This window comes from Mchenga conophoros, linkage group LG20 (assembly GCF_057382185.1).
Source record: "Mchenga conophoros isolate Kocher_MC1m ecotype Shallow Benthic linkage group LG20, M_conophoros_male_GT1.1, whole genome shotgun sequence".
NCBI lineage: Eukaryota > Metazoa > Chordata > Actinopteri > Cichliformes > Cichlidae > Mchenga > Mchenga conophoros.
The window spans coordinates 25,246,791-25,263,401 of NC_140545.1; the positions used below are offsets into that span (position 1 = coordinate 25,246,791).

The 16,611-nt window shown below is 40.9% G+C and overlaps 1 protein-coding gene across 2 annotated transcripts in view; it reads right to left on the minus strand.

The window, feature by feature from the left end:
* LOC146550921 (metabotropic glutamate receptor 7-like) overlaps positions 1-16,611 on the minus strand; it is a 73,220-nt gene that overhangs the window by 16,281 nt on the left and 40,328 nt on the right. For both annotated transcript variants that reach the window (XM_085258561.1, XM_085258560.1), the window contains 4 exons: positions 16,177-16,314; positions 14,199-14,399; positions 7,581-7,720; positions 1,933-2,868 (listed from right to left, as the gene is read on the minus strand). In XM_085258561.1, coding sequence (XP_085114687.1) covers positions 1,933-2,868; positions 7,581-7,720; positions 14,199-14,399; positions 16,177-16,314 — 1,415 coding nt within the window. The remainder of the gene's footprint in view (positions 1-1,932; positions 2,869-7,580; positions 7,721-14,198; positions 14,400-16,176; positions 16,315-16,611) is intronic.

Below are 16,611 nucleotides of genomic sequence, written 5' to 3' on the forward strand. Positions count from 1 at the left end.
AGGTGCACAGTAGATGCTCAGTGATCTTTAGTGTTTTTGCGTGGTTTTTCTCTACGATGCCTGAATGGGCAAACACGGGGAGGGGGTGTCACAGGTGTGGGAAATGAGGGTATCTAAATGGTGTGGGCTTTAAGAAATTCCACTCCTGCTGCAAAACAACATTAGGTCAAAGAGTCAAAGGCACTATCAGCTGGTGTCATGTCAGCCTGGTATTATTAGAAAGCATTTGATATTTGAAAGAGAGATTAGTCATATATGACTGGTTGCGTGGCCACATCTGCACATGAAAAGACAACAGGGCAAGGTATTAGAAAGTGAGGATGCGCTCAAATGCGTCACGCTGAGACTCATTTAGCCGCCAATTGTATATTTCCACGCATATCTAAACACAAGCAATTACACACATGGCACCGATCTAATCCAATCCCCTAATTACACTATTTCTGTATTTTGACATTACTTACAGGGAGGTAATCATATAGGCATCCTTTGAGCCAGTAAGTACAGTTTAAGCAGTAACAGATGTGAGGAAAGCGGGCTGAAAACTTAAGCATAAGTCGGCTGAAAAGACAGAAAAGTTAGCATCCCTTCAACTTGACTTCACTGCAGCTTTTGCAAGGGATTTTATCAAGACATGCTCGGGCACTTCTCACTAGCAGTGGCTGGGGAGTAAGCAGAAATGCACCCTCAAAGGCCATTACGCCAAGCTGCTGCAGTGTGAACCGGAGGTGTGTGCGAGGCAATGATCCAGTGCGAGGAAAGAGTTAACTGCATAAGGGGGAAAGATAAACACATTACTGCTTCGCTAGTCGCCGCAAGTAACATAATGAACTCCTAATCGCTGCTGAGGGTGTAATTCATCTATGAAATCAGCAGCAAATTGAGATGAGGAAAATCAGCTTCTGATCCATCTCATGTGGTAGCTTAGCAGGAAGGATATTGAACGGCGTGCCTCTCAAAAGGTTAGGAGCAACACTTTCCTGTCAGCATCAATATTCTGTCAGTGGAAAACTTCTCCTTGGCTTCGTCTCGTACTCACGGGCCTGCTGAGAAGCACGCGCGTCCAGCGGATGAACGTATTTGTATTCTGCGCAGCGCTGGCCAGATAAGCAATGACTAGCAGAGAAGGTCGGAGTGTCATATTTTCAATCAACTCCAGTAGCACACAATGTCAACTGCTTTGTTGAGTAGAGTGCAGCTGTCAAGAGATGGAATGTGTTGAATCAAATTTCTATTTACCCCCTCATTTCTCTCTGCATTCCTTCTCCTCTTGGTCCTCATCGTTCTCGTCTTCCACCTTTCCACCTGCCCAAACTGCTTGTCTCCCTCTCCAGAATAAAGCGTAATAGTATATGTTGGGCCCCAGGCATGAGAGCCAAAATAGCATCTGGAGCTGCCAGCATCCCCTTGTGTATCCCTCTCAGGCATTCAAGGATTCTGGTGCTTACCATCAGCCCTTCCTTTGTCTTTACATGTCTATTCCCTGAATGTCTGAGCTATGTAAATATGAACTCAAAAAGAAAAGAAATCCATAAATCACGTAGTCACTAAATGTATGTGTGTGTTTGCACGAATATGCACATACATGAATATGTTTGAACAAGATAAAAACGGGGCCAAAGAAATCCAACCACCCATCCATCCTCTTCTGCTTATCATTATCAGGGACGCAGGGGGCTGGAGCCTATCCCAGCTATCATACGGCGACAGGCAAGGTACATCCTGGACAGGTCGCCAGGGCTAACACAGAGAGACAGATAACCATTTTCACTCGCATTCACATCTATGGGCAATTCAGATTCACCAATTAACCTAACTCCACTACTGGGGATAGCGGGGCCAAAGAAATGAAAGTGAAATGTGTGAGGAGGGAGAAAGAGACAGACAAAAGAGAAGTCTGGTGACAAAGAGAGAGAGAGAGAAATGACTCACCTTCTCCGCTGACTGTGCTGTGCCAAAGAAAATCGGGATGAAGGCCAGCCAGACGATGCAAGTTGTGTACATAGTAAAACCAATGGGTTTGGCTTCATTGAAGTCTTCTGGTACATCCCTCGTCTTGATAGCGTAGATAGTGCAGGTCACCATCAGCAGGATGCTGTAACCCAGGGAGCAGATTATCTGTAGGTCTGTGATGTCACACTTGAGCACTCCGCGGGCCAGCCTGGGGTTTATGGTTTTCTGTTCATCGTAGTCGATGATAGTGTTTGGAGGGTCAACAGCAAACCACACCAGCACCCCCAGCAGCTGCACGCAGATTAGACTGGAAGTGATAGCAATCTGGGAGGTGGGGCTGATGAAGCGAGGAGCTGTCACTGTCTGCTTCCCCTGCTCGAAGATCCGATAAATACGGTTGGTCTTAGTAAGCAGTGCGGCGTAGCTGATGCACATGCCCAGGCCCAGAAAGATCCTCCTGAAGGCACACACGGCTACGTCAGGCTTGGCGATCATGAGGAACGTGATGATGTAACACAGGAAGATGCCAGTTAGCAAGACGTAGCTCAGTTCTCTGCCCGATGCCCGCACGATAGGCGTGTCATTGTAGCGGATGAAAGTTGCCATGACAAAGATGGTGGCGATGATGCCAAGCATGGCCAGGAAGACGGGGATAATAGCCCAAGGGGAATGCCACTCCAGCTTGACAATGGGGATAGGTTGGCAGCTTGTTCTGTTGGAGTCCGGCCTCATGTCATAGGCACACAGTCTGCAGGAAGTTTCATCGTACTGGTACTGGTAGCCATCGCAGAGCTCACAGTGCCAACAGCACGGCATGCCCTTTACTTTCTTCTTCCTCTCTCCAGTTTTGCAGGGCAGACTGCACACAGAGATAGGCACCTCCTGCTCCCCATCTGGCCACTGAAGCTCCTCCAGCTGGGAAAAATGTGAGACACCACAGGATAAGGGGTTAGCAACAGTGAGATAAGCAAGTGATACCATGTGGGTATTGGTAAGCAGCTGTATTTTGAGGCAACATAACATTAAATTATGATTTTCCTTATTTTCTGCCATACATATGCACTGCTACAAGGGTGGATACTCATAATAAACACGGCCAAAGTGTTTGAAAGCTTTTGTTCAAGTAATCCCCTGAACTAAAAGCCCCCTTGATGTATTGAAACAGTTAATAAGGTGTCTTATCGCATCATATTAACTTCTCACTTGTTGCTATATTCTCAAGCTTATGAAGTTGCATTGCAAAAACAAAGTTCAATGCAGTCTAAACGGTAGGGAGGGAAAAATGTGTAGAAAAAAAAATGATGAACCTAATACAGCACAACATCTTTCCTGCCAATTTCTTGGAGGGATTGCCTTTTCTAATACTTGAAAGTAATTGAAATCACCATGGCAACAGAGCCTACCTTTGTTCAGTGAAATAAAAATAAAGTGATGTGAAATGCAAAAGACATTATGTTTTAATACAGGAGCCAGTGAGGTATGAAATACGTGATGAGAAGGAAGGAGAATGGGATTTGGGATTGCAAAATGCTTCGGTTAGACTTTGCACAGCCATTTCTAGTTATGATTGAAAAGTGCAGTATACAGACACACTATCTGAAGGTCTAAACCAAAGAGGCCCAAAGGTGTTTCATGATTTAAGCTCAAACTATAGCTTCGATGTACAAGCCAGCCCTTTAAAAAAAAAAAATCCAAGAAGAAATAGAATTTTAAGACTCTTACATATTTTGCTAGGGAGTTAAAAAAAGAAAAACTTTCAAAGTACTCTGAGCTGATCTTTTTATTTATTATGAAAGTATACTGATCCGTGACTTTAAAAGAAGCAGAAGATAAAAGATACACCAACACGCTTTCGCGGCAATATCAGTCATCAGCAGTATCACAGAACTAAACCGAGTCCAACAAAAACAAAAGGCATTCGTATTCTGGGGCGCAAGTTTTAAGCCTGAAATACATCAATGTGTCGAGGTGTATAGCGTAACATAACAATCACATGAAAATGAAGAGGGATTGAATTTAGTGATTATTTTTTGTAGCGTGCTTTGATGTTAAGTGTATTCATGACTTAAAGACTCCCTGTCGAGTTTCTGACTTCCTTGTTGTTGCGTGTCCTCATTTTGTTTGTCTCAAGTGTACTCATAAAGACGCACACCAATATGCATGTGTAGTTTAGCCGACGTGTTCCCACTGTTTCGCTTATCCGGAGCAGATGATGGCAAAGAAGACAATTGGTTGTTTAAGGGAGATGCACATACATTACAGACTTTTTTCTCCTGGCCCATTACGGGGCTTCAGGGTTGGCCATAACTGTGCCAGAAATCATGCGATTACTTCCAGAGTCACAATTTTGACTGCTTAAGTGCTTTCGCACTGAGAAGTAAGGCTAAATGCAGTGCATCACATTTTCCTGGCTCGTGCAATCATAACTGTCAAAATTTGAGTGTGTAGAACTGCACACATCTCACACTCAATGGCTGTCAGCTTGGCCATCCAACAGCTTTTACCGAGAAAGCTCGTGAGTATTGATGCCAGTGCAGTGCGAGCTAACAATGAAAGATTTACTAGCTTTACTTTTTTTTTAGGCATTGACTTTGCTGGTGTTGTGGTATTGATGGTGTTAAAATGGTTTTCTTCACTGTAGAAGAAGTTAGTACTATGTTTGGTTAAATGTTCAACTTGTGAGCGCTATCGAGACAGTCATAGTTAAATGCTGCCGTTGTCATTTCCCATAATTTCGCGACACTTTGCTGTCAAATTAAATCTCTCAACGTATTTTCCTTTTTTTGTGGTTTGTTTTTTTAAACCATTTGATCAACAAGAATGTGTTTCATGCTTGACTTAATAAGATAATAATATCTGCATTACAATGAGGGTGATTATCATTTATTAGACTTCAGTGATACGCACAGTGCGTTTTAGTCCGTCGGACTGAATGTTTGTTTTTACAGAAAATCTCTACAAGGCAGCATCAAAGACCAGCAACATTTAGGAAAAGATTATCTGTTTTTTTCTTATTTACTTATTTATTTTTGGCTCACCTGCTCAATAAATATGAAGATCGAGCCTGCAGCCTGTTATCTTAACTTAAACCAGAGACATCACATCTAATACTTATGTGACTGCCAGACTTAAGGAAAACACAAGAAATCCTTCATCATCCGCAAACATCAATTTATCAAATGTACCATTACTTTTCTTTTTTTGTAAGGTTTAGAGAAACAAGATATAATGAGACAGTTAGTGAAATCTTTTTTTTTTGTCCTTGCTTCCTGCAGCTCAAACATTTCTAAGGAAATATTTTGACATTTTTGAAAATACACTATTTGTTGCAGTCTTTCTGTAGACTCAAATGGGCTTTAACATATCAACAAAACAAAAAACACTTGTTACAAACTTCAAACACTTATGGCTTTACAGTCAGACTCTTTAAGATTAACATGGATTGGTTTTAAAAAATTGCACCAGGTGCAAATACCATCACATATGACATGAGTCTGGCATCACCTCAGGTGATAGCATCACCTCCTCCACATGTGGCAACTGCCATTAATTGCACATGCAGATATGCACCCCACTCGCACACAAACGCGCACTCTCACACAGCTGCAGTGTGTTTGCGATGTGTGCACCTGTATGACGAATGTGTTGTTTCTGTGCTGTCTGGGTAGATTATCATCTGCCATTTATCTGAGGGCATGAAGGTGCCACTTGTTATTTGGACAATGAATGGTGCTCTCTGGAAAACCTCCCGATTACACACAGTGTGGAAACAGTAATGAGACCAACAGCTCTGTTGCCATGGAGACCAGAAACAAGATTTTTGACACCTTGGACTTGCTATGGAGGCTGCTATTTGGGTTTTGTTTTATTTGTTAATTTTACAGTTAATTTGAGTTTCTGCGAGCTGGAACAGCATCGCATTGAATTTCTTTATTGATCATCGCAGAGTGTATCAGGGTGCTCGTTCCAACGAAACCTTTAAATTAGACGGCGCTTACAGAACGCAGTAACACCTTCTTTTCTTTTTTTTTCTGCATTAGGATATAATTGTGTTGTAACAGCATTTGGTTTGTAATCACACTAAAACAGAACGAAGAAGAAATCTCCAGCAGCAGACGTTGTTCCACCTGTTCTATCAAATGCATTTGGTTTAGTTGAATTCTTGTCATCCCTGAGAACCATTATGCAAATGTTGACTCATCGGTATGTAAATGTCATGCTTTTTTTTTCTTTTCTTTTTTTTCCTAATCTGAGTTACAAAGAAATTTCAGCTCAGGTTTCATCCTATCATATGGTAAATGTCGAGCCATGTTTGCCTTGAAAAAATAAGAACTCATCAGTTTCTTTATTGCCCACATGAATCACCTGAGCCCATTTCTCGTGTTGTGACAGTGAGATCTATTACAGTGGCATGAAACCAACTCCCTGCACTTAAAAAAGCAGCTGCAGCCTCCAGCTTTGCACCTAAACCCTATATTAGACAGTAGGTGAATTTAAGTTCCAAATGCAAAATCCATGTTGCTATTCCATGGGTTCAGCTTTCATTTGGATGTGCCAAAAATGTCAAACAACTCACACATCCACATATTTTTAGATTAATATCCTTCCCTTTCCCTGTAACGCACCCAGAGCCGTCATACGGTTTAACTTGTACTTTCATTTCATCTGATAAAATGTGATCATAGACTTTCATCGTGTAGTGCAGGAAAGCTAGCGAGCTGCAGTGGGAACACGGAAGGTGTGTATTTCAGGTGTCACCTTCCAGCGACATCTTTGGTAGCTCTCTGCTGCCACAACACAGAGTATACGGACTGACATAAGTTAGCTTCCACTGTACACCCTCAGTCCTCCAGAAGATGCAGTGAAAGAATAATGATATGCAACATCAGTGAGAGCTCAGCTAGCTGGTTTTCTTTTTATTTCCTTCTTTCTTTTTTAATATTGAACTCCCAAATCGTGTTGCTTCTGATGTATTAGTCTTGCCCAAACATTCTTTCACTGGTGGAAACATATCAGATCTTTTTAATAACATACTAAATGTGACCAACTAAAATCCTTTTATCCCTTTTCATGCACTAGATTTAAAATAGTCTGGTTTCCCTGCATATTTTTTCTTTCCTATTAAAAAAGCAGCTTTCAGGATATTTGATAACTTTTAACAGAACCAAGTTTCAATTATGGTTATAAACATTTTTTTATTAAGTCTAAAGTAACTTTGTGTAGGACTTTGGAATATGTTTAACATTTGGCTTACATTGGAGAGCAACACATCAGTTGAAATGTGTGTGCGTTTCTCTATTTGTTGCTGGAGGAAAATATAAGACCTGAAAATGATGAAATATTGTCTGCTGGGTAAAGCAAACACTTTATTTTGCATGTTAAATTGCAAACGCTCATTTTCTCCACCTGAAATACATCAATCAGAGTGGAAGTAAAAATGTCTGCACCTGATTTGTTTCCATAGTTGAGATGTAAAAAAATGCACACCTTGAGAGATTTCAATTTTGGAAAACACAAAGTCCTCGTGCTGTAGAATCGGCACACACATATCCCTTATCATCACGCATGCCAACATTTGCAAACGCATGCCTCTTGTCTGTTTCATCAGCGGCTGTAAATCATCATACCCTGAGCTGGAGGTTCTCCACCCACTGCCCTACCACTTTATACTCTGGGGTAGAGGAGTTGGTCATCTGGAACTGGAACAGGTCATAGCGTCCTGGAGCATCGCCATTCTTGTTAAACACAACAGAGGTGCCGGCACTGCCTGTGCAGAGCAGAGCAAGAGAGAAGATGCAAAAAAAAAAAAAGAAAAAGTGTTAGACGTTGGTGTGGAAAAACAAAAAACAAAAAACCCTTTACCTCGTTTCTCCCGACTCCTTGGTGGCCTACAAGGACAAAGCAAAGGAGTCTGTGTGCCTTTCTCCAAATATAAACCTCCAAAAACAAAGACGCATATCTTGAACCTTTGTGATAATAACAGACAAAAAAAGTCTAGAAAGCTACTAAGCTCCCTACTGACCACTATAACACTTTCTTACCTGCTTCCTATTCATCATCACGCCTGCACAATGCCCACTGGCAGAATATATTCTCACATTTAAAACATGGTTAGTCATGTGGACTCTCAACTCTAATATCAAGAACTGGCTGCTGCTCCTTAAAAACAGCGCACACCTCCGCAGATTAAAAGTAGTGCTGCATTTCAGTCACACTCTGGTCAACAACTGGGGACGTAAGGAGGACAAACAGGTCAGCCAAAGCCTCTTCCAGTCCCCATCCGCTCTCAGTGTGCAGCATCCAGGCTTAAGCGGTGCCCTGAAGATTTCACTAATTAGCTTCCAGATGACTGTGGACATCTGAAACATTTAAATATCTAAGGTTTTCCTTATTTGAACTTCTGCAGGCTCTCGAGCCTGTCAGTTATTTTAACACTGGTACACGTGTTAATGTGTGCACATTTTAATGCAAATGCCAGTCAACGTGAGTTCTCCTTTACAGCAGGGAGCGCTGAATGACATTAGCAGAATAAAGGTTGTACTTTATTTCATACATGAGGTCTGCATTGTTGATGAGGTCATTTCTACCACCTCACAATGCAGGAGGGAATGAAAAAAAACTGCTGTATTTCACAAGTCTGTTCACCTTGGCAAAGCATACAGTGGTTCACATGCACGGATGGCGATACCATTTTTGAAATGGGACAGGGGGAGCCTGATGACACTTGGCATGGGAATTAAGTACTTTAATAGCTCTGGCTATAATAAGTGAAGAGAATGGACCACGAGCATATGTCCACAACACTTTGGGAACATGTTGTTTTTTGTAACTAGAACAGAGCTTGTGGCTTTTGGATGGAAGGCCACCGCACCTTCTCCTTAGTTTTCAGCCAGAAGGGAATTTCATCTCCCTCCAGTTTATTTTTTTTTTCCAAGGACATTTGTCATTGAACACTCTACAAAAGTTTCAGGCTAAAAGTCTCTTGTTAAACAACAAAGGCAGACGAGGCGAGAGAAAATCCAATTTCAGAGAACAAAATAACCAGCTTTTTAAATAAAATACTGTGAACAAGCACCCAAATTTTCTTTTTGACTTTGTGACACGATTGTGTATTACAAATGAAAGTTTGTGGCCCTTACAGTGTCGATGCAGAGACACGAATCTCTCCCATTTTGCGGTTATGCAAAGTGACAGCACCATATATTCCACATTACCACTACAGAAATAGCAGCAGTGGAGCCATTTGACCCACTGATGTTTCAATTTAAAAGTAGAACACTAATTCATAGGCATCTGTGTGTCAGCACAGAAAATGAAGTGGGACGGGTGTTCAGAATTAATTCAAGTGTATTGTCAAAGGCGTACTGAAAACTCTGTCGATATGAAAACCAAACCCAAACCGGGTGGGCGGCAGTCACCGTCCTGTCACTTCGGCTTCCACCAAACAGTGAGTAGACTTGTTGACACAGTGTATAAAGATGTTGACAAGGTATTGACACCAGTGAGCAAAAGCTGTCACAGGGTTAACATTCTTATTGCACGCCCCAGCAAAAATATATAGCGTGCGCAAACACACAGTCATTCAGTAAAGTCACACGCATGATTGGGCACTTGGCGCTCAGTTTCGGCTTCAGAGCAAATAATTAAGTGGCGTTTCTGTGTGCGCAGATAAAAGGACATTAGAAATTAATTTTTATATTCTATTGCCTGATATTTTCAAGGGAACAAAATGCTTTGTGTAGAATCCTAAGCGAGAATGCTGTCTATGATGAAAGATTTATGCATTTGCATGTGGCTCTGAACTAAGACATGACAAAAGTGTACTGCTGCTGTGCGGTGCAGAGCAGTGTGGGTGGACTAGGGATCCACTGCTGTGTTTCTCTCGCATCATTATTCTCTCCTCTTTTTTTTTTCCTTCTGCCTCTCATTCTTCAGCTCTGTGACTCCAGCACGGTGGGGAGATCAACAAAGGAGGTTTACACTCCTTGGCTCTCAAACACGCGTTAGCAGCGGCACACACACACAGGATAATGTGCATGGTTCCAGTCTAAATGCAATAAGGGGCAGCGAGATACGCCTGACAGAGCACCAACAGAACAACCAGTTATAAAAAGGTGTGAGATACAACAAGGCAGGAAGAGGCTGTGGAGACTGAAAATGGAAAATCTTATTTTTGGTTCACATGAACTTCTTTATTTGTCATTACCAAAATGAAATGTTTTCTAAGGCCAAATGACAGAAAAGTCAGCAGCATGAATCCAGATGGTTATCGAGGTTGGGCAACAGCTTGTCAATCCAGTGCATGAATCTGCACTTGGTTAAGGCCTTCTTGAAATATTTATATTGCTCTGTCGTTTGCATATGGTCTGCTGCTTTAGTTCCACCTTAAACTCAGAGGGCTTCCTGCCTGCTGGAACTCTGCACTGCTGCCATAGCGACAGTGTTAAAGAAAGGCAGGCGGCTCTTTAGCCTTTAGCTCAATAACACAAGTTTGCTTTCACACTTTTTTAGTATAGAAGTATTTATATGGTGTAATTAACCTTGTTAAATTTCATCACTGCAATGCTTAGTGTCAACCAAGTTTCACATATACATACTTTTAATGCATCGGGATAATTTTAGTGCATAATATCACATATTACCCTTAATATTTCTACTGATATAATTTAATTTTCAATGTCAAGAAATATGAAGAAAATAAAGCACTGATTTAATAAAAAGTATTATCTGAAATCACAGCTTTCATACTGAAATCAACTTCTGCAGCCAGAGCCTTGCATTTTTTTCAGTTCCTCAGTGTTTACCAAAGTCTATTTTTAATGCACTGAATATGTTGCTTCATTATGATGAGCCTTGATCTTATATACACCAGCCTGCTGCTGTAAATACTCACTATAGCACCAAACATCCATCCATCTGCAATTAATACTAGTCCTTTAGTACCTGAAATATATGTAATAGATAGATATTTTCTTAGAAACATTAAAAGTTTGTAAAAATCGCATGTTTTCAGTGACAACAGTGAGCTTGGTGATATCCTACGAGTTGAATTTTTGCATTTCATCATTTTGCAAAAAATTATTTACAGAAAAGATTCTTTACGTGACGCCTACAGGTCAAAGTTGGTCCTTTTGGTGACCATACTACTTTATTCACCCACTGTTTATGTCATACATTTATACAGCAATGCAGGACAGGACTAATTTCTTCTGATACAGCAGCTATAGCACACTCAATCGTCCTAACACTGTCAAATACAACCGGTATTGAAAACTGCAACAGCCATTTCACTGATGGTTAAAAAACTATAAAGAAGCAGAAAATAAAAACCCATCCTCTGAATAGACGCATTTCAAATGCTAACAAAAACTGTTTGACGATTCCCTTTTTCCTGTGCAGCCCTCAGTCAAATGCTGCCTCCCAAAATTGGCACTCATTCATTAAACCTGGTTCTCAAAGTTTTGATGAATGCGTATTTGCAATAACAAATTTTTAAAGCAATTTAGTTTGGTCTGTTGTTGCCTGGATGATTGCAGTGTGTCATTAAATGTTTGTCTTCGCTCTACCTTAGTTAGTGTTTTGTCCTCTCTCTCTATGCTCTCTTTTTCTTTCCTCTTGTCTTTCCCTCCCCCCTCAACTGGCCACAGCAGATGGCTGCCCCTCCCTGACCCTGGTTCTGCCAGAGGCTTCTTCCTGTTAAAAGGTAGTTTTTCCTTCCCAATATCCCCAATATACCTATAAGTGCTTTCTTATATTTCTTAATTGATATGGTTTTCTACAAGATAGAGTCTTTAACTCACACCCTGACGTGACAGCTGATGTGATTTGGGGCTACATAAATAAACCTGAATTGAACTGAAATGCACTGGATAAAAAAGCAAAGAAAATCAGAGCTCTGTGGGAAAGAAAAAAAAGAAAGAACTGTGTTGCTCGGTGTATTACTACTTAAATAACAAAACACTGCATAATTATGGGATTGTTGTGAAAACTGTTAACTCTTCCCTAACACACGCCTTCTGTTTTGACTGAAAATGACATTGGGGGGATGGGATGTGACTGAACAACCTTATTTGAATAGATAGAACTAACACGAACAACAGGATCTCTGAGCGAATAATGAAATGAAATGGAAATTTAGTCTGATTACCACGCTAGAAATTTAATTGTTCAAATTCCTGGAGCTGCACGTGAATTAATAACAGCAGTAAATATGCGCTGCAGGTTCAAGGAAAATCAGAGGGTTGATCTCTGTTTTAGAGTAATGAATGCATTCATCTGAAAGAAAAAAGACTTGTGAAACTTTCATCTACTTTAATGTTGCAGTAAAATAATATGCGCATATTACTGTTTGAGTCATGCTTTTAAATAAATGAATCGAATGTTCCTGTTAATTTTCAGTTATAAGATACATGTTTAAAAGACTGGGTCTCCATCCATCCATACATCTCTCTATCCATTTTCGTATGCTTATCGGTTTAGGGTCGTTGGGGTGCTGGGGCCTGTCGTGAGGTGAAGGGTGGGGTACACCCTAAACAGGTTACCAGCTCATATTAACACCCGGCCAATTTCGATTCACTAAATAAGCTACCATGCCTCTGGGCTGTGGGAGGAAGTCTGAGTACCCTGAGAGAACCCCCTCACAAGCTAGATGGCCTGTGGAATTGAACCTACAATCCACAGGAGAGGATATGCCCTTCCAAAAGGAAAGGAAATACTGCAATCTCAGGTAAATCCTTAGTACAATGTGCCTTCTGAGTAACGTAGCCAGAGGTACACTATTCCTACATATACTACACTGCAGGATTTTGTCATACTACTTAAGGAAAGTGTCATTTTTATCTGGGTCCACTTCTAAAGTTTTGAGAGAAGATTATAGCCGTGCTTGAATCACTAGGATCTAAAAGCTAGCCGAATCTTATCTAGAACATTTTGTGAAGACACCGTGTACTTCAAAAGAGCCTTTAATGATCACAGGCTGACATGCATGCCAGCAGATTTGTAATGACAAAGGTTTCTATGTTTTAAATTCGTCTCCCAGTCTCTCTTCTTCCTTTGCTCTCTGCATTTTAGAACAGCTGTCATTAAAAGCCGTTCGGCATTAATTGTTAAGGATCCTCTGATTTCTGCACAGGGATGAATAATGTAGTTATTCAAGCACAGGTAGGCCCATCAAGTATCATATCAATGCAAAAATGTTACATATCTGACACATAAAAACAGAGGAGGTAGCCTGAAATGGCTTTTATGGCCATTAAGTTGGTTTTTTTCTTTCTAACTCACATGATGTGCACACAAAGCAACTAAAATACTCAGGAATTAAGTGTTAATTAAAGGAACAGTCTGACACTCATATTTTAAATATGATTAGTCTTCTTATTGCTACAAGTTCTAATAAAATACCGACATTATTTTTTGTCTTTATAACCACTTTAACACATGCACTGCTTTCTCAATACTGGCTGTATGCTGGAAATGCAAATGTCCAACTGAGTCAGATAGGATACTAAATGGTCTTGAGTTTCCTTGGATAAAGTCAGTGAACTATCTAATTGCACTCTGGTGCGAACAGTACTGATAAATATGCAATAATCCATGTGTTTTGTCTCCTGCCTTCTCTATCCAGACAGGTCCCCTCAAACCAAAACTAATTAGACTTGATTCTCCCAACACTGCCTGAAATTCATGTGTCACAACTTTTAAAGTGAGAATATAGCTGGACAGTTGGTTGGAATATCGAGTGAAAAAAGAGGAAGCTTCTTTGTTTTTGTCCAAAACCTACCAGCACCTGTAAAGTGAACAATGCTGACCCTGCTTTTGCTTTGTTATCTACCAGAAACTTTATATAGTCTTTCCTCATGGCCCAGCAGTAATCCACAAAACCGTAACAAAAAAAAAAGACACACTGAGAGGAACCTGGCTTTTTAAAACCACAATATGCTCAAAGATGATTAATCCATTAATGAATAAATGTTTGCACAGCTTCTCTTTCAGCTGATTCTATTATCCACTCGCTCAAAAAGAGAGCTTGAAAGATGCTGGACAGAAACCGCTCGTGCTGTTAAGTAAGACAACAGCTGCAATGTTGATAAGTAGCTGATAATTGAATTTTGACATGGTTTATTCTCAGGCGTACAAGCTTTAAATGCAGTCCAAAATTCTAAACACTTAAGCGATACCATAATTGAGTTTGTTTTTCTTACCCGCGCAGCCTGTAAACATCCGAACTTTTACAGCGTGTCACTCACCGTTGAAGCTGGTGTTGCGTATGTAGCTCAGCAGAGTTTTTCCCTCTGCTGCCTCCAACCGCGGACAAACGCCAGGATGATCAGGACATAAGTCCCGGTGCATCTTGTGGAGAGCGTGGGCCATGGCGTACACTGCGTCAATCACAAACTGCACTTTGCCTTCCTGCTCATACTTGGAGTCGATCCCGATGCGCTCCTGGCCTGAGGGAGGAAGACGAAGACGAAGACTAAGAGCCAAATGCATTATGAACCATTAGACGTTACATTCCTGCAGCTCTCCCTGTCATCTCCAGTTCCTTTTTTCATTCCTCAATTTGCCGTTTGTTGTTCTTACTTCAGTTTTGATTCTGAAGGAATTGCACCTAAAGCGACAATGTGGCTCAGGAAATAAGAAAACACATTTAATTCCCACGTGGAAGCTGGATCATGAGAAAGTGTTTATGACAAATACAGCAAATACATTTAATTACTGCAGGGCATTAGAAAGTAATAAACGCCTAATAATTGACCTCATTTGTCCCATCGGAAAGGTGATGAAGATCATGAACTTTAGACTCTTCTACAGGGGCCCCCCGCCCTTTGATACCCCCCTCCCCCGGTGGACTGCCCTTTCACTGCAGGCTGCTGTAAAGGTTCTGCCTCGTCCTGCTGCCGATACACCGACTGAATATGTAACGTACAAGCTCGACAGGATTTTTGTTGTTGTTGCAAACTCAATTGTATTTCAAAGGGTGAAATTATGGAAATTATAACAACAAAAATACTACATCTCCTTTTAATGATGATAATCATCATCATCATTATCATCATAATCGAAATATTCACACTCCTACTTAACAAAAAACAACACAAAAAAAACCTGCACCATCAAAAAGGAGACTGAACGATGATTTCCTCCTCAGTTATAGCTGCTCACAGGAGACCTGAGTGATGATAATTGGCAATACAGCATAAGTATATAAAGAATGCAGAATATTTCAATAAAATAACGAAGTTCAAAAGCGATCTGCGCTGACATTCTAGCCCATTTCTAAGAACATACATTTCTGCCCACACATGACCTTTTTGATTTTCTGAGCTCGGTACAAGCTGCTCAATGGACAGTCTTTGCAGGGAAAAAAAAGCCTGTTGTTAGTATTTAATATTCATAAATATCAACTCAGCTTGCAGTTTGAAAAGAGCCAATATATAGGCATTTGTACAGCCATTTTCAGGGGAACTGAAGAAAACATAAAAGGCATTTACAGTCATTTTACAGAGCTTTTGTGGGGCTCACTAAGTGGAAGAGTATTGTCTCTGACACATGATAAAAGACACCAAACAGGCGATTATAAAGGGAACAAAATCCTTCAGGAAACAGTAATTTGTGTCACGCTGCTATTACCATCATCACATATGCAAGCAAGATTAATAGAGCATCCCACATCACAGGCATCATCCACATGGATAATAGATGCAGTGCAATGCCTGTCACGCCGTTGGCAGGCAAGTTTAGGTAAAATGAGCATGAATCACTGTAAGAAACAAGCCTTTCATTAATACTACTAGTACTAAAGCAGAAGACATAGTTTTCTGTCACTTTCCAAGCTAAATAAATTAGTCTCTGGCTCAGTTACTGTGCTGAGCTGCCAAGGTGACTGTGTTAAGGGGGGAATTGAGGGAATATGGGATTAAAGAGTTACAGGACATTAGCCACAAGAGGAGACAGTCTGCAACTGTAGAAAGACACGTGGTGCATTATTTTTCTAATAATAAACTCTGCCTGTCCTGCACCCGCTGGATAGAAACACCTGGTGTTAGACTTTCTGGATACACAGCAGACAAAAAACAAAAAAAAACTAAACCCTAATCGTTTACCTGCAGCTTCAAGTGCAAGCAAAAGGTCAAGTTCGAATCAACCGGGCGCTGACGTGGGAGAGTGAAACTACGCATCACCTTTTTAGTGTACTGCAGAGATGCTCATAATTGGTGCGCGTACCTGTGCATTTTCGGCTGGTATCCTCTTTCTTTGAGGCGCTCAGCAGCTTGCAGTTGAAGTTTTCCTCCCAAAACTCGGCAAACCAGACATTCCTGCGATTGTTCTCGAGGGTGAGTGCAGTAAAGTATTCATCAAACCCTGGAAGAGAGGAAAGAGGAGAATGGCTCAGTTCCGGATCAATTACCAACCAATTCAGGGCTAGAGGAAATGTACTGAAACTTTAAGCTCGGTGGTGGTGGTGCAGTAGTGCTGGTTGCTAGGTGTAGGAACAACACTACTTCATCAAAATTTGACTTTAGTGGTTCCTCTTCCTCTCAAGCCCCGTGGAACTTTAATCACTTCTTTCATCTAGGAAATTACACTAATTAAAAACCAGGATGCGGAATAAATAACGCAGGGATAGTAAGTGATGCCAAAGCCCGCTTCCTCGGGCTA